At 34.3% G+C, this 25,752-nt stretch overlaps 1 protein-coding gene across 4 annotated transcripts; it reads right to left on the bottom strand.

The window, feature by feature from the left end:
- Positions 1-1,173: 1,173 nt before the first annotated feature.
- LOC125665762 (polypeptide N-acetylgalactosaminyltransferase 11-like) lies at positions 1,174-25,022 on the bottom strand. Of its 4 annotated transcripts, none has more exons than XR_008798999.1 (12): positions 24,428-25,022; positions 22,631-22,712; positions 21,958-22,124; positions 21,666-21,793; positions 19,156-19,400; positions 15,501-15,618; positions 11,007-11,159; positions 10,151-10,282; positions 8,953-9,045; positions 7,474-7,737; positions 2,019-4,059; positions 1,174-1,899 (listed from the first exon to the last, which is right to left on the bottom strand). XR_008798999.1 is itself a non-coding variant. In XM_056151092.1 (11 exons), exons 1-11 carry the CDS (start codon positions 24,762-24,764, stop codon positions 3,931-3,933), a joined length of 1,848 nt encoding a protein of 615 aa, XP_056007067.1. In that variant the 5' UTR covers positions 24,765-25,022; the 3' UTR covers positions 1,174-3,930. The 4 variants fall into 4 exon arrangements, 1 of the variants encoding a protein (XP_056007067.1); XR_008799000.1 differs by having other exon boundaries at positions 2,055-4,059; XR_008799001.1 differs by having other exon boundaries at positions 1,174-2,984; positions 3,326-4,059.
- Between the last annotated feature and the right edge of the window lie 730 nt (positions 25,023-25,752).

Below are 25,752 nucleotides of genomic sequence, written 5' to 3'. Positions count from 1 at the left end.
TGTATTTATAATGTATTTTATTCACTATCGCATCCATTTTAGGGTATACTTCTCAGTTTATCATGATGAATGCAGACAAGAGGCCCATGGGTCACATCGCTCACCTCAACCCATAGTTAAAGATTTTCCCTATTCATTCGCATGCAAAACTTTGATCCCCTATTGTGGCCCCAACTTACCCAACTGTGATGGTTTTAACAGTCTTGAATCTGCACTGTCAGGAAGCTTTCATGTAATTTTCAACTCTTCTGGCCCAGTGGTTCTTCAGAAGATTTTTAAATGACCCAACCCTCTTTTTGCATTTTTAATGATTATCTCCCCTTTGAAAGGGGCATGGCCCTTCATTTTGAATAACTTAAAAGTTCTTTACCCAAGATGCTCATTACCAAGTGTGGTTGAAATTGGCCCAGTGGTTCTTGAGAAGTCAAAAATGTGAAAAGTTTACATTTAAAAAGCAGGTTTTTGAGCAGTCAAAATTTTTAGTAAACTCTCAGCCTGAATGGCCACTAATTTTTTCTGAGATACAATTTGACTGTGGCTGTTTTATTTTTAATGATTGAATCTTTAGTTTAAATAATTATAGACTAATAATTTCTCTGTAGAGTTCCTAGAAATCCCATAGCTTTGTTATAAAGTGGGGAAGAACTCTATTAAATTCGGGAGTCAAAGGTCAAGGTATTTATAGACACTCTACAGACCAAATTTTTTGCTCCATTGATTTCATACTTCACATATCACATATAATAGCTTTGTTATCATGAGGGGAAGAACACTATTGAATTCAGAATCCAAAGGTCAAGGTATTTAGACACTCTACAGGCCACATTTTTTGCTCCATTGATTTCATACATAATTATAATAGCTTTGTTATTAAGAGGGGAAATACCCGATTGATTTTTGAGGTCTAAAGGTCAAGGTCACTACAGACCTCTCACAATGAATTGCGAAGGAATAATGATATTCTCCTTTAATACATGATTGATGTGTAGGCAACGGTGTATCACACAAATATGGCTACACTATGTCAAGTCCATCTACTGAAGTTCCCAGTTTTACTGTGAGCAAGGAGCACTTTGGTGGGCATGCTCGGACTCCAATATGTACGATTACAGTGGCTTCCATGTACATGCAAAAACTACCATACACGACAAGTATCAAAGTATGAGCTACATGTAGTATACTGTCAAAGGTTTAATATGGCACAAAGTAAATTTCATTAAAAAAGAATCACATTTTTTTTTATCAAAATAAAGTAAAATACACATGTACAATGTATCTTCTGACAGTTGATGTGGAGAAGGAAGAAACTAACCTTGATGTAGCTAAAGACAAAATGAAATTCAACTCGGCATTTAATATCAACAAAATTTTACTGCATATTTCTCAATGAAATACACAAATATCTCTACAAATATCAATTCATCAAATTCATTAATAGATTAAACATCCAAATTCTGTATGCCATTGTATATATGATTTTAAAAAAAAAAAAAATGAAGATCTGACCAAAATATGCAAAGAATGCTCAACAGATATGTCTTTCTTGTAGTAATTGAAATGGATATTAATTAACTGTTCAAAATATATTGATACATACTCTGATTAAAACAATAGTAAACATCATATCTTATTTATAATTCTGATACAATGTATACACCCATTAATAACCAGTCTCAGTCGACTAGTAGTTATGGCGCTCTCAAACGGGAGGTCTGGATCCTCAATCCCGTCACTGATTCAATCCTAAGATGCTTAACATTATCAGTGATGTCATCACATCTTAACAATAGCAGTGATGTCATCACACCCTAACATCAGCAGTGATGTCGTCAAACCTACGATGCTTAACATTAGCAGTGATGTCATCACACCCTAACATCAGCAGTGATGTCATCACACCTTAACATTAGCAGTGATGTCATCCACCTCAGATGCTTAACATTAGCAGTGATGTCATCACACCTTAACATTAGCAGTGATGTCATCACACCTTAACATCAGCAGTGATGTCATCACACCTCAGATGCTTAACATTAGCAGTGATGTCATCACACCTCAGATGCTTAACATTAGCAGTGATGTCATCACACCTCAGATGCTTAACATTAGCTGTGATGTCATCACACCTTAACATTAGCAGTGACGTAATCAATCCTAAGATGTGTTAGAAAGAGAGAGAACCATTATGACATCAAACCTAAGATGCCTAACATTAGGGTGTGTTCCTCTGCCAAGTATCCAGCATTAAAGATGAAACTCAAGAGTTTTTGGATGTGGCTCAAAATGGTTGTACTGTGTCATGGTTGGCGTTGGCAGATCAAGCTGCCTAAATATTTACTGGTACGATCGAGAGCGCCATGTATAGAGCAAAATTTATGGCACTTCACAAAAAGCTGATGATGTCTCTACACGAGTAAAAAATTCTCTAATGGAACATATAACACAACATACAAAAAAAACATTCATTAATTTCATCTATCAGGAAACTCAATTCAGAGAGAGAGAGAGAGAGAGAGAGAGAGAGAGAGAGAGAGAGTACCACATCAACACTTGACAATAGGCCTATTGATATTGCTCTGAATGTGTTCATGGAATGTTAAAAAAAGAGAACTTATCGTAAAAATGAGTACTCTTGGATAATTTCATAACACATACAACATACAGCTGTTTGTACAAATACACCCATTATTCATAACACATACAACAAACTGCTGTCTATACAAATACACCCATTATTCATAACACATACAACAAACAGCTGTTTGTACAAATATACCCATTATTCATAAACATGTATCAATTTCTTTGGTTTGCTGAACTGGTTACTATAATTCATGGCGTAATAAAAGAAATGTAAATGAAGTGCAGATTAATTAACTCCATTGCATGTGTCTACAATCTCTGACAAACCAATGGAGTTTAGGGCAGAACAAATCAGGAGACAAGTGTCAGAATACACAGTGTATCAGAATAAACAGTGAAACCTCTCTAACCCAACATGTACTGGGAGACAAGTGTCAGACTACAGTGTGTCAGAATAAACAGTGAAACCTCTCTAACCCGACATGTACTGGGAGACGAGTGTCAGAATAAACAGTGTATCAGAATAAACAGTGAAACCTCTCTAACCCGACATGTACTGGGAGACAAGTGTCAGACTACAGTGTATCAGTATAAACTGTGAAACCTCTCTAACCCGACATGTACTGAGAGACGAGTGTCAGAATAAACAGTATGTCAGAATAAACAGTGAAACCTCTCTAACCGGACATGCACTGGGAGACAAGTGTCAGAATAAACAGTGTATCAGAATAAACAGTGAAACCTCTCTAACCCGACATGTACTGGGAGACAAGTGTCAGAATACACAGTGTATCAGTATAAACAGTGAGACCTCTCTAACCCGACATGCACTGGGAGACAAGTGTCAGACTACAGTGTGTCAGAATAAACAGTGAAACCTCTCTAACCCGACATGTACTGGGAGACAAGTGTCAGAATACAGTGTATCAGTATAAACTGTGAAACCTCTCTAACCCGACATGTACTGGGAGACAAATGTCAGAATACAGTGTATCAGTATAAACTGTGAAACCTCTCTAACCCGACATGTACTGGGAGACAAGTATCGGACTACAGAGTGTCAGAATTAAGTGTAAAAAACTGCAAAAATATGAAATTTGGAATGAAAGTAAGGGTCAGAATGCCCAGTAAAAGACTGCAAAGGTGTCTGATTAGGCAGTTTTCACTGTACTATACAAATAAAATACTGCATACAGATAAAACACCAAAACCACTCAATGTGTTTTAAAACAGACTTTTTCTTGATTGGCAATAAATTAAATTGCCCATTTTTCTTTTCTCTAATAATGCACGTCTTCATTAAGGAATGCTTCTGTGGTCTGTATGTGGTCTGTCTGTGGTCCATTGTCAGCTCAATGTAAACTCCTGTTTTTTTGTTCCAGTGCAGAGATTCAAAGTTAGGTAGCCCCCTGGTCTGGCAGAAGTGAGTGTCAAACACCTCCCACTGGCTGGATTGTACAGGACAGAAACTCCATTCTACAATGTACAAATAGTACAGATTAAGTGCTTTAAGAATAAACAACATTTTTCTGTAGACATGGTGTTTTCAGTCTGCTGGTACACTCCACGATGCATGCTAGTTTAAATCTGCTATTCTTTCAATTCATTCATTACGCTAATTCTTTTATTTTGGTTCTCCCTTCGAGTACCCCTCCCTCCCCTCATATACATCAATGTATAGTATCTCAAAAATTATAAATCTCACGGGGATCCGGATTAGAATAGGTCCTCAGTACCCCCTTGCTTGTAGTAAGAGGTGACTAAATGTGGAGGTCCTTCGGATGAGACCGCAAAAACCAAGGTCCCTTGCCACAGCAAGTGTGGCATGATAAAGATCCCTCCCTGCTCAATGGCCCTAAGCGCTGAGCATAGAACTAAGTTTTGCAGCCCTTCACTGGCAGTGGTGACGTCTCCATTTGAGTGAAATATTCTTGAGTCCAGAGGGACGTAAAACAATATTCAATCAATCAATAAAAAATTATAGAAAACAACATGTATATATTGTTTAAGTTTACGTTCAGTTTCAGTATTTGAATGATACTGATATTGTCAAGAACAGTCATTCCGTATGTCCAGTTCACCATGACAACATGAGAGATGTCTTAACAGAGTTGCTGCTAAATGTTTAGGGGTCTAATCATTAAACAAACTTTTCACTGAAAATTGCAAGCAATAATGCTGGGAAAAAACAAATACAAGATGGCGGTGTGATGTACTTTGTGAATGGTTTGTTTACAGAAAGACAGTTCCGTTTTATTACATATATCTAAAATGTCCAGCACCTGTGGCAATAGCAGATACAGTGCAAATACAGTCGTATGCAGGCTACTGCTTGGTGTAGAGTTCACAGTGGAGAGAAGGGTGTGATAGTCGTTATTATTATCTTACGAATGGTTTAGAACTACACACTGTTCTAAGAATTATGTTCTCCTCTTTTCAGGGAATAATTCTGTGTATGTGTAAATGTCCCTGAAGCAAATGTTGTACATAGCATACAGCGTTATTTTCTAACATCATTCTATTTTCACTGCTTTTGCAGAATGTAAAATGAAATTAGCACTACAGTCAAAATAACGTTCACAGTCACCTAAGTTTACAAAAGGCCCATGGACCACATTGTTCACTTGAGTCCTCTGGGCCCTGCCATTCTTCAACTGTTGTGATTTTAAAAGATTTTTTAAAATAATCTTTATTCCCATTAGAATTTTTGACCTCATATTGCGACCCCAACCTTACCCCCAAAGGATCACAACATCACTGAAAATGAATTCACATAACACAGAGATGCTTTAACACCAATATGACTTACATGATTTTGCTGTTCTGGATAAGACCAATGTCACAGATGATGGAATGATATGAAGACCTTGTCTTAAGAAATCTATACACAGAATATGAAAACTCTATCTTAAATAATTCAGGAGATATCATATAAATAAATTTTTTATCAAAAGTTCCAGGTCAAGGTCACAAGATCAAACACCGAACTACATCATGGTCTTGCCATAAAGAACCTATATATATAGAATACGACCCATCTGGAACTCCAGAGCCCTATCCCAGCACAGCAAGGTCCGCATCTTTAACACCAATGTCAAAGCAGTCCTCCTTTACGGATCCGAGACATGGTGAGTAACCAACACCATCACCAACAAGATACAGACATTCGTCAACAAGTGCTTGCGACACATCCTCAACATCAGGTGGCTGGAGAAGATCTCAAATGTAGAACTATGGAAAAGAACCAGTCAAAATCCAATAGGTCAGGACATCAAGAAAAGAAAATGGGGCTGGATAGGACATACGCTCCGCAAACCAACTGACAACGTCACAAGACAAGCACTAGAGTGGAACCCACAGGGAAAAAGGAAAGTAGGACGGCCCAAACAGTCCTGGAGAAGATCCGTCGAGGGCGAAATGAAGGAAGCCGGAATGACGTGGACTCAGCTGAAGAGAGCAGCCCATAACAGAGTCCGTTGGCGTGGTGTTATTGCAGCCCTATGCTCCACTGGGAGTCAACAGGAATAAGTCAAGTAAGTCACCTTAAATAGTTCAGAAGGTCCAACTCTAAGGTCAAGATCACAAAATCAAGCTTCACAAAGGTCAAACCATCATTATGTACATAAAGAATCTTAATACAAAATACGAAAGTCACACCTAAAATAGTTTTGAATCTATTTAATAGGTTGTTTTCTTAAAAGCAGGTCAAACTCATATTTCAAGGTCACAAGGTCAAAGACCATAATTCAGTCATGTCCGGTAAATTAGAAATATCTATTTACCTGGTACTTGAAAATATATATTACCCTATATGATCCACCTTATAACATCAGTCGAAAGCGCATTGTGACGTCACATTTAGTTGCCATGTTTTTTTTAATAATCTTTCAAACCAAAAAATTATAAACAACACATCCCGTTTGCAATTTAAAAATAAACAAAATGAACCAACAAATTGGTAAAACAAAGTAATATTGTATATTTTTATTTAAAGAAACCCGTGAACTCATTCATTCACTTTACAGTCGAATTACTGTTTTTCTATTTTGAATTAATGATTTGTTAAAAACTGTTCCAGTGATAATTATATCATTCATTTTCAAAGACAAATTGAGTGTTTGCATAACAAATTGCACATCAGAGTCTTGTGTTTGTGGCGGACAAATTTAAAACTTGAACAACTGTTGAAGCAACTAATGAACAAAATAATGTGTAGAGATTGTTGCTTTTCTATTGCTGATTTTGAGTTTTTCCTTTCACATTTGTATTACCTTTAGAGCCTTGCTTCACAGACAAGCCTTTGGCCCATCCAAGCTTTGCTTGGCATAATAAGGAAAAAGAAATTACAGATTTAAAATTACTCTTGGAACCTAACCTGAAGTGAATTCAGTACATATTTCGATTTCTAAATCATGGATCAAGGTCAAAGGAAAGAATGAAGAAATATCCTAAATAAATACATTATGTTACTTTGTTTGTGTTATGTGTAAGAAATGACATAACACTTGTTGGTTAAGAGTAACGGTACATGTATTTGTATTACATTAATCTAATTCATATTTGTCATATCATGTTCTCTGTAGTGTGTCAATAAACCGTAGAAGTGGTATTCCTAGCAAGACACAAATTCTGCGATTTTTCCATAAATTATGGGTATTGATATTTAACAAGCTAACTTAAGCAGCTTTAGAATTCCAAGAAAGATGGCTAAATCATCTGATATGGAATAAATATTAGCGATATTCAATTTTACTGATCTTAATACATGTAATGCCAAAATTAAATCCTCGCTAAAAATTCTGCTTATACGGTATGTATTGATGCAATCTAACCACCCCTCCATCTTCCTTGTCTTTTTTCCCTTTTATAATCATTAATTATTCACAGTACCTTGTTGGTCCAAGTCCACGCCTGTGACCCCTGAATACCATGACACTTCATCAGACGGGCATAACTCTTGTTAGTGGTTCCTGATTCCACATCCAAGCACAACATCTGAGCTAAGATCAGCTCATTGTCCACAGTTTCGAACCACATCTGAGATTTCTGACCAGCCAGAGTTTTTTCATCACACACAGCGAGAGTTAACAGAGCTTTCTTGGTGTACACCTCTTTCTCTGATTGAACACATAAACTGGAGGCCACGTGTTTGAGCTGTCACCCAAGAAAAGGCATTTTGAAATATTTGCAAACTCACTTATTTACATAGAGCAAATTTTCAAAAAATAATTTTGATCACTGAATATTTGAATACGAGGGTGTTCACGTACTTTCAAATTAATGAAAACTATGTCCCCTCCATAACATTATATTTACATGTACATTTTTAAATTCTCAATATAAACTGTTACACATAGGAAACCCATTCTTGATAAAAACAAGAAGACCACAGGCCTCATCAGTCACCCGAGTATTAGTTAAAAGTATCACTAGTCCACAGGCCTTATCGGTTATCTGAATATTAGTAAAATGTATCACTAGTCCACAAGCCTTAAAGGTCACCTGAGTATTAGTTAAAAGTATTACTAGTCCCACAGGCCTTATCAGTCACCTGAGTATTAGTTAAAAGTATCACTAGCCCACAGACTTTATCAGTCACCCAAGTATTAGTTAAAAGTATCACTTTTGGGACTGTGAATCTATGATAATTTTTCTGTTCTGAAGATCTAAGCTAAATTCTAATATTCAGCAGCAGTATAAAAGAAGATGTGTTCTTAAAACATAAATGCCTCCAAAAGTGCCTTTACTTATGAAAGACATAACATAATAATAATATATATCAATGTTACTATATAGTGTATTTTGGACATGTCTTTGGGGTTGACAAATTTACAATTACATGTATTTTGGTACATCTTTCTGCTTTTCCTAAATATGCATTCAGTTTTTATACAGTATCAGCAATATTAAAGAAGTCTTTCAATTGATATAATCAATATAATTTTAGCCCTACCCCTGGGATGAAATCTACAATTTTGATAAAGGGATACCTGCTCCTTCTAAATATCTATTTAGTTTCAATTTAGTATCAATAGCATTAAAGATGTTATTTACATGTTTTACACATATACCCCCAGAATCATGAAATTTACAATTTTTGTACTTGACTGTATTGAGTAGTTTTTGAAAATTGTTTAATTTTTGCCCCATCCCATAAGCCTTGGATTTGCAGGGTTCCTGAAATTTACAGTTTATGTTCCTTTGTCTCAAAGATGCTTCATACCAAATTTCAAAAGAATTGGAATGATAGTTATCAAGAAGTTAAGAATGTCTAATTATTAACACACTAGGCACAGCAACTGATGCAGACCAATAGCAATAGGTCACCTGAGTAACTCTCTAATAAAAAATGTAACACTGCTGACTTACACGTCCATGTTTGATGACAACAGGCTTTTTCTTTTTGTTTGGAAGATGATGAGGAAGAGGAGGAGAATTCTTCACATCTTCTCCTGGCACAACCTACAGAAGTTAAAGTGTATAATTATGTCAAGGCTTTCTCCTGACATCCTACAGAAATTAAAGTGTATAATTATGTCAAGGTTTTCCATAAACCATTACTGTTAACTTGGTGATGTAAATGTAAAACTGTAAGGTGAAATTTGTTTCACATGAATGTAAAACTTCAAGGTGAAATTTGTATCACATGAATGTAAAACTACAAGGTGAAATTTGCAACACATAAAATGTAATACAATAAAGGTAAAATTGTAAGGTGAAATTTGTATAAGTGATTTGTAATTTACAAAATTAAGATGCATATCAAATCTAATTCTATTATTCTAATATAATTGTATTTCTTCTAAATGATCTATTTTATATGTGCATTTATTCAAATCCACTAGGACTTGATTTAATACTGCAAATTAAGCCAGCATTTTATTTGTCAAAATTCCAGCTCTGCATTTTGTAAAAACAACAAAATATACAATTTTATTTTGTTTCTGTTAAAAACAAATGTCTCCCTAAATTGAAAGTGCTCCAAATTACAACCCCCTCCCCTTAATGTACTGTATGGTATGGAGGAGAAAGCATCAGCAGGAACATAAACATTATGAACTGCACTTTGTGCATTGAAGAAAAAGTTGGAGATATGATTCAACATCGATATGACCAATGTCATTGTTGTACATGATACAAAAATAATGACTGTTATGCTGAAGTACCAGTAGGAAAGTGAACATAGTCTGTACACGAAAACACTGCTTGTTGATCTACTGTAAATTGTAGGAAGATTTCTGGGTCAAGACAAGGTGAACATCATTAAATGATAATGAAGTATTGTGAAAAGTTTCAAGTCTATTCGATAAGTCATATAAGAGGAGAAGCGTTTACAAGATTTTGTGACAGACAGACAGAAAGTACAAAAACAATATGTCCTCCCTGGAAGAGCGGAACCATAATTGAAATATCAGATAATGATAACAAAATAACGGAAAATTTTGATATCATGAGAGTCTTCGGATGAATGAACATCAATATTAATGACTCAGAAATCAAATAATTCAGAATCTATAACATAAGACACTAAAGGGATAGATTTAGATGATGACTTTGTTTTGTATACCTGTTCTGGATAGATATTTTGCAGATACCACTGGAAGGATTTACAGGAGAGACGTTTCCGTAGCGACAATCTGTCAGATATGTCTCCATAGTCCACATTTTCTGCCTGTGGTCTCTGCTTGAGGAAATACTTCTAAAACCACATGACCAAAGAATATTAGTACTAAATACCCGCCATCAAAAAGCAGTAATATTCACAGTGTTTTAATGCTTTATATCACTGTAATAACTAGTCAGCTATCTAAGCTTATAATGTACACATTTAATAAATAAATTAACAGGACACTATTAGGAGGTAAAAGTGGAAAATATGAAGAAAAAAGACCAATACTTGTCACAGGTACATGTATCTGTTTGTAGAAACCAAAAAGCAAACAAACAAAAACCAAAAAAAACATTAACAACAAAACAAAAAAAACCAAGAGGCCCATGGGCCACAATGCTCATCTCAGATACCACCATATTTTCACTATATAATTTCTTAATCATCTCCTCTATAAGTAGAATTTTAAATTCCTTTTACTCTGTGGTGCTTTATGGTTGAAATTAGCCCTGTACTTCCAGAGAAGAATTCAAAACTATGTAAAGTTTACAGACAGACAGAGGTGATCAGAAACTCACTCAGATGAGCTAAAACAAAAAGAAAACATTATCATTTTACAGACGATGGTTTATCTCGGGGTATATGATGGTTTATCTCGGGGGATATGATCTCTTGTTTAATATCAACTCCTTAAAACAACTCTGATATGCAAAATTTCAAGATTTTACAGATTTTATGAAGTAGCTCAGAATTTATATAGTACTGCAGGGTATTTCCAGGGCTATTCCCTTGAGCACTTCTGCATTGGACTCACTTTGTACTCATCCATCCACACATTCGCAACCCTGAGCGAGTTTTTCATGAGCGTGTCCCCGCCAATAGGATTCCCATAGGGTCGGCGCTTCCTGAAGATGTGACCCACTCTTGAACAAGGTAAAATTTCTAGCCTGCCTCCACACATCCAGATCTGTCAAAACAAAGGATTGCAGACTCACTATAGAGATCTTTACACATGTATCAAGAGAAAAATATCAATGCCATTAATACTATATAATTGTAATTCCTTAGGGGCGAGATCAAAAGTTCAATGTCTGACAAAAAACTAAATTCACATAGTTTTTACTAAGACTTAACTAAAGGGTGGAGGACCCCCTTTAAAACTAAATATGATGAATGTTGAACCTAATCGATTAACAAGCAAAACATACAATTAATGAATAACACTGTACACCTTTTCTACTGTATGTTTATTCACAAATAAAAGTGCACATTAAAACTATTATGTGTTCACTAAGATGTACTTATTATATGTTCATTAAAATGTAATATCATTATGTGGTTTTTAAAAGTCGCTTGTCTTTTTTCTTTTTCCACTATACTGTAATCAATGTCAGATGACAGAAACTTACAGGAGATTTTATCCATCCTTCCCCTACTTGAATTTAGATTTTTATCTGACATCGATCTCTTGATCTCGCCCCTTAGATTATGTAAGTACATGTACTTATAAACTTGGCAAAATCACAATTCAAAGAAAAATATAAACCCAAGAGTGCTCTATTCCACAGGAGTTTTATATACATGTTCAATTTAAATTAGTGATGAATAAATGAAAGCGAGATTTTTTATTTCACGAGAGTGCATTTTGAGTGGAAATAAATACATGCAATTTTTCCACTTTCAGCCATTTATAATAAATGAAGTCACATGAGGATGGAGCTACCTTAAGAGATACCAGATAACATTTTCACTATTTCTTTGTCATCACTTCATAATGGGTGTGACACTTTATTTGAACAAACCTGGATCCTCTTTACCCGAGCATCAAGCTTGTGGCAAGTTTGATTAAAATTAGCCCTATGGTTCTGAGGAAGAAGTCGAAAATGTTTTAAATGTTTATGGATGGGCTGACGGATGCCACACAAAAGGTCAGATCAGAAAAACTCACTTAAGCTTTCACCTCAGGTGAGCTTCAGAAAACTAAGTTGTGACAGAAGGACGGAGGGATGAACAGACGGAGTGCAAATTAGTAGTCCCCTTCAGCTCTGCTGGTAGGGGTCTAACAAAGATTTAGAATTATTTTCAGAGTTTTATACACATATGTCTATCTAATTAGATGATTTAATCAGTGTCATTCAGCTGCAGCCAAAAGATCAACATCAGATCTTAGTTTGATACAAATCTGTCATCAAAATCATTGTCATAATCACTATTACAATTTCCATATATGTAATTGGTTTTTCTCCAAGCTTTTCTATTTGTATAGCATTTCAAAAACCACCACATAATGTTTGCAGTATGGGTAAAATAAGTTCAATATAAGTACTGACATTTATGAACCAGTAAAACATGTCATGTAAAAACTAAATTTAGACAAAAAATATTTTATAAATGTTTAAAACTTATTTAGATTTATTTGCTAAAATAATGATCAAAAGTGTAATTGAAACAATCTTGATGAATAAGTATCTTCATTGGTCAATTCATATAATAAATGAATTTCATTTTTGCCAGTGTACCACATAAAGCACTTGATGAAAAGTCTGCCAACGTGAGGCATTGCAGTTCAAACTCGATCTCTATGACATGTATCAGGGTATTTTTGGAAGTGAAATTTATTTTTTATACTTTCATTTTTAACAGAGCTCTCAGGTGTTAAAATTGATGTACTATATATATCTAGATTCATACGCACATTGCTCTCATCTGCATCACATTTCATGAGGAAATGGCTGTCATTACAATGGGTTAAGATAGAGAAGGCAAAAATATTGGAAATGTATATCATTATACTTTCATGTAAAATACTCGAATCTGATTGGTCGAGAAGCATTTGAAAAACATAATATTTCCCTCTGAGAATAGAAAGCATGTGCTCCAGGATGATAGTATCTAGCAACAGGTAACATTACTTGACAGCGGGTGACATTATAAAAATTATCACATGCATCAAATTTAAGCACGTCGTACTGTTCACTGTAGATTGTTAGGCAATGTTGTTTTAGCGTTTGTAATAAACGCGAATACCCGCATTGATATACAAAATATCGCATGATAGTATTGATAAATGTCAACAAGTTTTTCTGCTTTGTTGTTAACATTTATATAACATTCAGTATAATAAAGCAAATATTGCATGTAGCTGAGGGTAACATTGAAAATGTTCATCCCTTGAAAAACCATTGTCAACCAAGGCTCAAGGTGAAAATTTTCAATATTACCCTCAACTACATGCAATAGTTATATATTACAATATGATAGTCTAAATGCAGGATGTAAATACAATGTCATCTGAAGGCATAAACCTACAAAAATTAATAAGTTTTATTTCCTGCCAGCAAATCCTCGTCAGCTTAAAAATATGTAATTGTCAGTCCTGTGTAATTCAGTTTGTACACCAACACAGGGATGACACACTAATATTCTGAGTACTCAAAGAGAAACTCCTCAAGTATTACGTAAAAATCAATTACTTCATGCATATAATAAGGGATCTGCAGTACCAGAATACCATTAAAATGTTGATTCACATCTCTCACATCTCAATATAAATACTCTACTCCATTCATATCATCTTTACATCTCTCATATCTCAGTATAAATACTCTACTCCATTCATATCATCTTTACATCTCTCATATCTCAGTATAAATACTCTACTCCATTCATATCATCTTTACATTGCTCACATCTCAGTATAAATACTCTACTCCATTCATATCATCTTTACATCACTCATATCTCAATATAAATACTCTACTCCATTCATATCATCTTTACATCACTCATATCTCAATATAAATACTCTACTCCATTCATATCATCTTTACATCACTCATATCTCAGTATAAATACTCTACTCCATTCATATCTTCTTTAAATCTCTCACATCTCAGTATAAATACTCTACTCCATTCATTTCATCTTTACATCACTCACATCTCAATATAAATACTCTACTCCATTCATATCATCTTTACATCACTCACATCTCATTATAAATACTCTACTCCATTCATTTCATCTTTACATCACTCATATCTCAATATAAATACTCTACTCCATTCATATCATCTTTACATCACTCACATCTCATTATAAATACTCTACTCCATTCATATCATCTTTACATCACTCATATCTCAATATAAATACTCTACTCCATTCATATCATCTTTACATCACTCACATCTCAGTATAAATACTCTACTCCATTCATATCATCTTTACATCACTCATATCTCAATATAAATACTCTACTCCATTCATATCATCTTTACATCACTCACATCTCATTATAAATACTCTACTCCATTCATATCATCTTTACATCACTCATATCTCAATATAAATACTCTACTCCATTCATATCATCTTTACATCTCTCACATCTCAATATAAATACTCTACTCCATTCATTGCATCTTTACATCACTTACATCTCAGTATAAATACTCCACTCCATTCATATCTTTACATCTCTCACATCTCAATATAAATACTCTACTCCATTCATATCATCTTTACATCACTCATATCTCAGTATAAATACTCTACTCCATTCATATCATCTTTACATCACTCATATCTCAGTATAAATACTCTACTCCATTCATTCAATCTTTACATCACTCATATCTCAATATCAATACTCTACTCCATTCATTCAATCTTTACATCACTCATATCTCAATATAAATACTCTACTCCATTCATATCATCTTTACATCACTCACATTCTACTCTACTTCATTCATATCATCTTTACATCTCTCACATCTCAATATAAATACTCTACTCCATTCACATCATCTTTACATCACTCATATCTCAGTATAAATACTCTACTCCATTCATATCATCTTTACATCTCTCACATCTCAATATAAATACTCTACTCCATTCATATAATCTTTACATCTCTCACATCTCAGTATAAATACTCTACTCCATTCAATTCATCTTTACATCACTCATATCTCAGTATAAATACTCTACTCCATTCATATCATTTTTACATCTCTCACATTGTAAAACTTATACGGTACCAATTTTGATGCACCAGATGCGCATTTCGACAAATAATGTCTCTTCAGTGATGCTCAACCGAAATGTTTGAAATCTGAAATAACTATGAAGTTTTAGATCTAAATATAGCCAAACACAGCGTGCCAAACAAGTGGAGCCAAATTCATCTCAGTATAAATACTCTACTCCATTCATATCATCTTTACATCACTCATATCTCAATATAAATACTCTACTCCATTCATATCATCTTACATATGAACCTTGGATATCCTCTTACCCTGAATGAGATCTCGAGATTCTCCCCTCCCCAGATTTCCATTCCAACATCATACTCCCCCAACTGATGGAAGTAACTCTTCTTCATGGCAAACAAACCTCCAGCCATTGTGGGGGACCTATCAACAAACACATTAAGTCATTACAAGTGTACACAGGCAATTATGCACAACATAGTTTCATGGATCAATAGGAAAGTTTCAAAACTTAGGTAATTTTAATACCGTCCGTAGATCTGAATTACCAGAGTATCATCATTTGTTGCTTTATTGTTTATACCTTTAACAATACTCGCTACAAATAAACCCGGTTTGTTTTTTTCAAGAAGAACACCACAAACAGTACAACATACGTTGTTGGATCTCTATAACCACATTATGCACTCTCAATTGATATAATACACATTCAAAATAGAAAAGCCTTAAAGTAGGACATGGTGCACCAATCCATCTGACATGTGAACTGATTATGTATTTCACTGAGAGGGAGGTTGTGACAAAATGTCTGTGCAATATATGAACCCATGATGAGAAAAAATTTAGAAAACTATTTGACCTACTTTTAGCTCTAAAGTAGGTCATGGTGCACCAATCAAGTTGAAGTGTGAACTGATTATGTATTTCTCTGAGAGGGAGGTTGTGACAAAAATTTCAGGCCAATACCTGTATTCATAATGGAAAAAAAACCCTGGAAAACAAAAAACAAGGTTTTTCTACTAATACTATGACCTTGACCTTGATAAACAATAGACATCTTCCTCTCATCATGGTGATTGAATGTACCAAGTTGTAAGATCCTAGCTCCAATAGCTCAGCCTATGCTATAATGATAATACTTCCCGTCTTTGATGGGCATATAAAAATGAACAACAAACAAACATTCCCAATACATATAATGCCTCTGATAATCATATAACAACAGCCAAATGTTACAAGATCTCTTTAGTGATAAATGATCAACAAAGTGATGTCTCTTGGAAAGAGATAAAAAATCTGCATCAACATTTCGTAGATGTATCCATTAAGAGATGAAACCCCTCAGAAATTAATGTGACTTCACGTTAATAACTACAGTAAGAAGCCTTTTAATTTGATGTTTCATTCTCCAAGGTATTTCATCACTATCAGTGAGCCATCATAACAAACAACAGTATTATAATCGTTTTCATACAAAAACATGCCACACTGAACCCGATAGGTTCACTTTGTCTTGATGCATATGTAAGTATGTATGTATGTGACTGTGTGTGTGTGTGTGTGTGTGTGTGTGTGTGTGTGTGTGTGTATATATATATATATATATATATATATATACACACATGTATATTGATCAGAATTTCATAAAATGAAATGTGAAGTGTTTTGTTTTTCATGATATTGATGCACAACAGAACTGAAACATCTGCTCAGTTAATCAGTTACACTACAACTAAATCTAACTCTGTGTGACTTTAAGTATTACACTACAACTAAATCCAACTCTGTGTGATTTTAAGTATTACACTACAACTAAATCTAACTCTGTGTGATTTTAAGTATTACGCAACAACTAAATCTAACTCTGTGTGATTTTAAGTATTACACTACGACTAAATCTAACTCTGTGTGATTTTAAGTATTACACTACAACTAAATCTAACTCTGTGTGATTTTAAGTATTACACTACAACTAAATCTAACTCTGTGTGATTTTAAGTATTACACTACAACTAAATCTAACTCTGTGTGATTTTAAGTATTACACTACAACTAAATCTAACTCTGTGTGATTTTAAGTATTACACTACAACTAAATCTAACTCTGTGTGATTTTAAGTATTACACTACAACTAAATCTAACTCTGTGTGATTTTAAGTATTACACTACAACTAAATCTAACTCTGTGTGACTTTAAGTGTTACACTACAACTAAATCTAACTCTGTGTGATTTTAAGTATTACACTACAACTAAATCTAACTCTGTGTGACTTTAAGTGTTACACTACAACTAAATCTAACTCTGTGTGATTTTAAGTATTACACTACAACTAAATCTAACTCTATGTGATTTTAAGTGTTACACTACAACTAAATCTAACTCTGTGTGATTTTAAGTATTACACTACAACTAAATCTAACTCTGTGTGATTTTAAGTATTACACTACAACTAAATCCAACTCTGTGTGATTTTAAGTATTACACTACAACTAAATCCAACTCTGTGTGATTTTAAGTATTATACTACAACTAAATCTAACTCTGTGTGATTTTAAGTATTACACTACAACTAAATCTAACTCTGTGTGATTTTAAGTATTACACTACAACTAAATCCAACTCTGTGTGATTTTAAGTATTACACTACAACTAAATCTAACTCTGTGTGATTTTAAGTATTACACTACAACTAAATCTAACTCTGTGTGATTTTAAGTATTACACTACAACTAAATTTAACTCTGTGTGATTTTAAGTGTTACACTACAACTAAATCTAACTCTGTGTGATTTTAAGTATTACACTACAACTAAATCTAACTCTGTGTGATTTTACGTGTTACACTACAACTAAATCTAACTCTGTGTGATTTTAAGTATTACACTACAACTAAATCTAACTCTGTGTGATTTTAAGTATTACACTACAACTAAATCTAACTCTGTGTGATTTTAAGTATTACACTACAACTAAATCTAACTCTGTGTGATTTTACGTGTTACACTACAACTAAATCTAACTCTGTGTGATTTTAAGTGTTACACTACAACTAAATCTAACTCTGTGTGATTTTAAGTATTACACTACAACTAAATCCAACTCTGTGTGATTTTAAGTATTACACTACAACTAAATCTAACTCTATGTGATTTTAAGTATTACACTACAACTAAATCTAACTCTATGTGCTACAACTAAATCTAACTCTGTGTGATTTTACGTGTTACACTACAACTAAATCTAACTCTGTGTGATTTTAAGTATTACACTACAACTAAATCTAACTCTGTGTGATTTTAAGTATTACACTACAACTAAATCTAACTCTGTGTGATTTTACGTGTTACACTACAACTAAATCTAACTCCGTGTGATTTTACGTGTTACACTACAACTAAATCTAACTCTGTGTGATTTTACGTGTTACACTACAACTAAATCTAACTCTGTGTGATTTTACGTGTTACACTACAACTAAATCTAACTCTGTGTGATTTTACGTGTTACACTACAACTAAATCTAACTCTGTGTGATTTTAAGTATTACACTACAACTAAATCTAACTCTGTGTGATTTTACGTGTATACTGAACAAGATAATGATAAACAGGACTATTTCCTTTACTATGACACTTCTGTGGAGATTTCAATCTGCTGGCCACTTTGTATGCACAACAGATAATTCACACCTCTAAAGATGGCAAATTACATGTAGAGGCAAGAAGGTATGAGGTAAATTTACATTGATTCGTTCAGAAATTGTTTTGTGTTCTGATGAAAACATCACAATAAACCATTATAGAATCATACTAAACCAGCACCACATTCCTCGGGTCCAACTACATCATCAATTTAATCCTTTTTCATCTCACCAACAGAACTCATTTCCCAAAGGTGTTTGGAACAATATCATTCAAATCTTAATCAGATGCTTTTGGATATACAGACAGCACTTACGGGATAGGTTTGGCTCCCAGTTTCGGGTCATTCCGTTCATTGGCTGGGAGATGATCCCAACGAAAGTGCAGTCCCCAGTTAAACCCTCCCTTCACAAGAGGCGACGACTGGTACTCCATGGTATCATGGTTGATTATATCTATCACGGGGACAACCACTGTTTTGGGGTCCTGTGATATTCTTATTAACAAGGGTTCTAGCCAATCAGTGTTCACCTCGCAATGACTGTCTAGAAATACCAAAACCTAGAAACATACAGAAAAACAAGCATATAGCGAAGCGCTGGGGACGAACAATTTCGACTCATTAAAAATGTTAATTTGTTATCTCCATTATGTTTATAATAGTTTTAAAACTACAGAGAATGAAAATCACTTTGCTGTAAGCATGAATTCATTAAAGGTGTGTTGTCTGTAACCATTACTGTATGCATTATATTATACTGAGTCTTGTGTTAGCTCTTGAGAACTCTTTGATTCACTTAAACATTGTAAATTGAAAACAAATGCCCTATACAGTGCAATTAATCCAAAACAAAACAAACTAAGAATAAAACCAACTATATTCACATTTCATACCATATTGACAAATCTTGTTCACCCGCAAATCAAAGAAATCAGACATATGTTTCAACTTTAGGAGAAAACTGATTTCAGCATTTTCTTCATCATAATCTTATGCCTCGTTCACCATGTTCGCACAAATGCACATTAAATTTTTTTACTTCTGGATTAATATGAATTGATTTGAATAAGATATATAACTGATTTCATTGTTTTTCTTTTCTCTGTATAAATAATTAAATTGCTTATAGGGCCTACACATCATTTCAAAAAAGAGAATTAATTATTTTTTTTTTACAATAATAATACATAACTTGATCAGTCTAAGAACAATGTTTTTACAATGTTTAAATCAAATCTCTTCAAGAATTATTAAGATAAACTCTTTTTAGTTTAAAAAATGACCAAGTCCACAAGTAGAAAAAAGCCTGTAACTTGTAGAAAAATTGTCCAATTAATATGAAAATACCAGGTGCTCATCTTCATATGGTGAGGAATGAGTGTACAAATTTTCAGAAAAATCTAAGCACTCAATTCTTAGAACATGCATGGACAAAATCATGTCTACAGACAGACGGACATGGTTATTCCAATATACCCCCAAAATTTCGTTTGGGGGGGGGGGGGGGGGTTAACAACTAAATATTATTTAGAAAGAAGTCAGACGTACTTTTAAGAATTTTTTGAGAAACCACACAGAATTGGAGAAAATGAGATAAATTCAACACATTCAATATGTCACTGTTCTACTGGGAATTATTTTTGCAATAAATGTTGTTTTATGAATTTCATGAGGCAGTAAACACATAACTGATTTTTTATCACTATTTTGATGATATTGAAAAATATGATCGAGAGCAATTGAACAGGTTTACACCTTAAATCTCCTTCTTCAAGTATTCTTTCTCTTTCTTACATGCCTTGCTTATAATATCACGAAAGTTGAGGAAATTAAGATGATGATCACAGAAGTAGAGGAAAGTCAGATGATGATCATAGAAGTAGAGGAAATTAAGATGATTATCATAGAAGTAGAGGAAATTAAGATGATGATCATAGAAGTAGAGGAAATTAAGATGATGATCACAGAAGTAAAGGAAAGTCAGATGATTATCATAGAAGTAGAGGAAATTAAGATGATGATCACAGAAGTAGAGGAAATTAAGATGATGATCATAGAAGTAGAGGAAATTAAGATGATGATCACAGAAGTAAAGGAAAGTCAGATGATTATCATAGAAGTAGAGGAAAGTCAGATGTCAGAAAGCTTTCACATAAGTTTGTACTTTCCAGGTCCAATGATTCTTGGGAAGAAGATTTTTAAAGATTTTCCCTATATATTTGTTTGTAAAACTTTGATCCCCTATTGTGGCCCCAACCTACCCCTGGGGCCATAGTTTTAACAATCTTGAATCTGCATTATGTGGGGAAGCTTCCATGTAAATTTCAGCTCTTCTGGCTCAGTGGTTCTTGTGAAGAAGATTTTTAAATGACTCCACCCTATTTTTGTGATTATCTCCCCTTTGAAGGAAGCATAGCCCTTCAATTGGCAAACTTGAAAGTCCTTCACCCAAGGATGTTTTTTGCCAAGTTTGGTCGAAATTGGCCCAAAAATGTAAAAAGTTTACAGATGGACAGACAGACAGATGGCAGACAACAAGCGATCATAAAAGCTCACTTGAGCTAAAAATTGAATACATTGAATTGAAATCTAATTCAAAATAAATTCATTTAGCATCAAGACAGTTTCATGCAAATCAATTTGTTTTGCTTTAAATTCATTCACATGAAATGTTCTCTGTGTGAACACCATGCAAATTAATATTTAAAAATAAAAAAAGAATTTAATTGCCATTAAACTCTTTGCTTGAATGAGGCATTATAGTTTCTGTGTCTGTTCATTCACAATTTATACCAATTTTAATGTAACAACAGAATATAGATCACCTTTCCTGAGGCATGGTGGGATCCAAATACCCTGGCTCTGATCAGACCTTGTCTCTCTGGAGTACGGACAAATTTCACGTTTTGTAAATGTTGGTTGACATATGTTTCTATTTGACAAGAAAGGTCATCTGCAGTGATAAATCATAAATTTTACAAATTCCAACATGTGAAACAAAATTAAAATTTTCACAATGACATTTACTCCTATTGATTCTCAATATACAAACCAAACAAATGAACAATAATTAAATAAGAACTTTTCACAATACAAATTATGCTATAAAGTCTTTACCATGCGTGCTACTGTCGTCGACTAGGATAATTTCTTTGAGAAGTTGTTTTGGACTGCGGTCAAGGACTGAGTGCACTAAACGAAGTAAAGCTGAAGGCAACTCATTGAAAAAGCAGATGATAACACTAGCATCTAAGTCAATCGTAGGAAAACTCACACCTCGACATCTGTAAAAGGTCAAAAATCTTATTTGTCAATACAACATGCATAAATCTAAATTGAAGATGGGGTGTGTGTTTTGTCTCTGAAGATTTTATTTTATCTGTAAAACACTTCATCTACAAAATAGCATAGAAAATCCTCGATTATATCTGTAAAACACTTCATCTACAAAATAGCATAGAAAATCCTCGATTATATCTGTAAAACCTTTCATCTACAAAATTGCATAGAGAATCCTTGATTATATCTGTAAAACCTTTCATCTACAAAATAGCATAGAGAATCCTCAATTATATCTAAAACACTTCATCTACAAAATAGCATAGAAAATCCTTGATAATATCTGTAAAACACTTCATCTACATGTAACACAATATTTCAAGAAACATCACAACTACATAACGTATATGCCATCCTTACTAACATACACCATTGCTATCTAACATACATCATCGCTATCTAACATACACCATCGCTATCTAACATACATATACCAATACTACAGACTTACTTAGGGTCTCTTGTGTCAGGAATAGCTCTGTGAAAGCCAATTCTGTTACTTATTAGTTCGTTAAAGGCATACTTTTGGTAACCTGGAAAAAAATATATATAGATATATATACACATGTAAATCATACTAAATGACATCAATTTTAAGTGAAATGTTTCAAATATTGAAATTTTTTAATAGTGATATAAATTGATCTCACCATCTTTAGACTTTAATTTTAAATTTTTGGATTACTTGTCCTATTAAAGGCCCTAATAAAGATGGTGGTGTATATTAAAATAACAATTTTAACGAGAGGCCCATGGGCCACATTGCTCACCTAAGTCACAACAGCCCTGCCTTTCTTCATGCAGCTATTGTGATTTTTAAAAAATAATTTTTTCAATTTTCATGAAAAATTTTGACTCATATTGTGGCCCCAACCTAACCCCAAAAGGGTGACAACATAACTGAACTGGAATTCAAACAACATGGTGATGCCTATAATGTTATCATGTCGACTCAATCGATGTACGAATTGTGACCGCACACAAGTATTCACAGTGTTGGGTACCAAGGAACCCACAGCCGTAACAGTACACACAACAATACACGGTGTCAGAAGTGGCAGATAAATCCATCTTAACAAGTAAGACACAACTGACATGGAATTATGCGGGAGCCCCCCCCCCCCCTCCCCTCCCCCCCCCCCCCCCCCCCCCCCCCTGTAGATTTGTCCACTTTGAATTGTACGAAACCTGGAGAAAGTTCAAATAGGCATATATGAAACTGATCTTGGTAGGCCCACTGAAAGGAATGGATCGAATTAGAAGAAGAACGAGTATCGTAACTTCTGTTGTGGATAGATGAAAAGTGTCGGGACATTTACAACACATTTCCTAGTTTTTAAATTTTCTAAGGAGGATAAGAAAAATCTGAAGCCACGCTTGGGTAAATTCCTTGCATATGTACAACCCAAATCTTCCCCAGATAGAAACAGTGACAAGGAAGTACAAGTATCAAATACGTTTCACCAATTTAAAACTATATTGGCCAGACACCGTAACTTCTAGGACAATGATCAGAGATAGGTTGTGCTCGGTATTCAGTCGGAAAAAGTCAGAAAACAGTGGATAATTATCGGTGAGGAGCTAACACTTGATAAAGCTATACAGGTAGCACAACTTATGTTTATAGTATAGTAGATATATATATATTTTTAACAATTAAGTTGGGGAGCGCCTATGGTTGGGAACACTTCCCCTATAGCGAGATATTCTCGCTAAAACGCAATTATCCCTCTTTAGCGAGAAATAAACATTACCATAAACAGGTGTTTTGGCGTCTTTATTGAAAATAATGGCAAATCCCGTACAACGCTGAATAAGTGCGACACGCACTCAACATGATGCGAATTGTTTCTATGAAATTGACAACATAGTCAAGAAATCGCATATCAAAGTTGCTGCATAATAGGGAAGCAGTCTGAAATCCAATACACATCGTGAGTATTTTTGTTTTGATTAATATATTTGCAGAATTTAAGTATCAGACATTTTAGCACTTTTTCTTCTTTTCACGTGAATCACGAAGAGATGTACTCCACTGGTGTTTTTCTCGGTTATACGGGATATATTTATTCTCGCTAGAGAGGGATAATCGCATTTTAGCGAGAATATCTCGCTATAGGGGAAGTGTTCCCAACCTGTATAAATCACTAATGCACTAGACTACTCTCAGTATTGTTTTTATCAATATTTGAAAGAACATCAATTGCTGTGGACTTGCCAGAATTGAAAATATCAAAAAGTTGCTCACCTTCATCTCGGGCCTTCTGATCCTCTGGGCTGGACACAATGCCCAGGGAATTCAGGACAGTTGAATTATACCGCTTCACTAGGGCTTTGTTAAACACCTCGGAAATCGTCTCACACTGCCCGCCAAACTGAGGGGAATTCCCTCTGTATTCTATACTATAATTAGTTTTATCCTTTCTGACCAGCAGGGACTTCCTCGCCCTAAGTTTGAGTCCACTTGGCTGATTCCAGTTAGCAGACAGTTTTAAATCCCAACTGACAAGGTTAAAGGTCAACCAGACGGTCAATGGAATTCCGATTCCAAATAAACAGCATTTCAAACTGAATCTCCTTCTCATATCTCAATAATATTCAGTGTCTCCAAACCGTATGCAATAAATTCTTTCGCATTTTGGTAAAAAAAAACAAACCACAGCACAACTAACAACCTTGAAATTATTACGTGTCATATGCAAACTAAATGCTGTAATTAGGCATTTGTACATAAATAACTTCACCAATTTGACTATGCCTTTGCTTGTCACCGTGAGTGAAGTCTTGTGTCAGTTGTGACGTTTTAAGTTTTTCCCCGTGTAAAAATCAAAACAGATCAAAGTCAATTTATCTCTTCATATTTTCAGCAATATAGTTCGAAACTTTAAGCTTTGTAAAGATACAGATATTTGCGGTTCCTGTTTGTTTCGCCACCTTTATACAAGAAGGTTCAATACTGATTCGTTTCTGCGTAGATTCAATCCAACATTATATTGGCGTTTGGCTCAATTGTAGCTATCTTGAGCTCATGAGAGATTAATATCGAAAAATGGTCACACTCAGTAGTAGACACAAATGGGTGGGGGTGGGGGGTGGGGGTGTTGCAACCCAAGTTTGTACCTTTTTCAACCAAGAAATGGCACTCCATTAAAAAAACAAAAACAAAAACAAACAAACAAACAAACAAAAACAAAAAACACCCCGACTTTTAAAATAAATTTAACCAAATAGATGTAGGGGTGCAACCCCCGTAACCCTCTCGAAATCTTCCACTTGTCACATTGACTCTCTCTTGATTATATGCATTGCTGATGACCGCGGAGGGGGAGGGTGTTGACATGTGCAGAACTATATATATATAAACCTGATAAACATCGATTTAAAAACAAAATACATCGTCGCCTGAGAACCATTCTGTTTTATTACCCCCCCCCCCCTGATTTTGAGAAAATTGACCTCAAAGTTTGGTACCCTATATTTTTTCCTCCTTATAAGTTGGTGAAGCAAACTTTTCATGATAATGATTCAATAGGTGCATACTTCGCAAATTTAAAACCTGATTGATTGTACAAA

This window comes from Ostrea edulis, chromosome 10 (genome assembly GCF_947568905.1).
Source record: "Ostrea edulis chromosome 10, xbOstEdul1.1, whole genome shotgun sequence".
In the NCBI taxonomy this organism is placed as follows: Eukaryota; Metazoa; Mollusca; class Bivalvia; order Ostreida; family Ostreidae; genus Ostrea; species Ostrea edulis.
Note: the sequence above shows the minus strand (reverse complement) of the source record. Positions and strands in the feature narration are given on the sequence as shown.

Coding starts and splice junctions, on each gene's coding strand:
- LOC125665762 (XM_056151092.1), bottom strand. CDS start 24,764: ATGAGAAGGAGATTCAGTTTGAAATGCTGTTTATTTGGAATCGGAATT. Junction 21,794..21,957: donor CGACGACAGTAGCACGCATG/GTAAAGACTTTA, acceptor TTATCACTGCAG/ATGACCTTTCTTGTCAAATA. Junction 9,046..10,150: donor AAAATATCTATCCAGAACAG/GTATACAAAACA, acceptor TAACTTCTGTAG/GTTGTGCCAGGAGAAGATGT.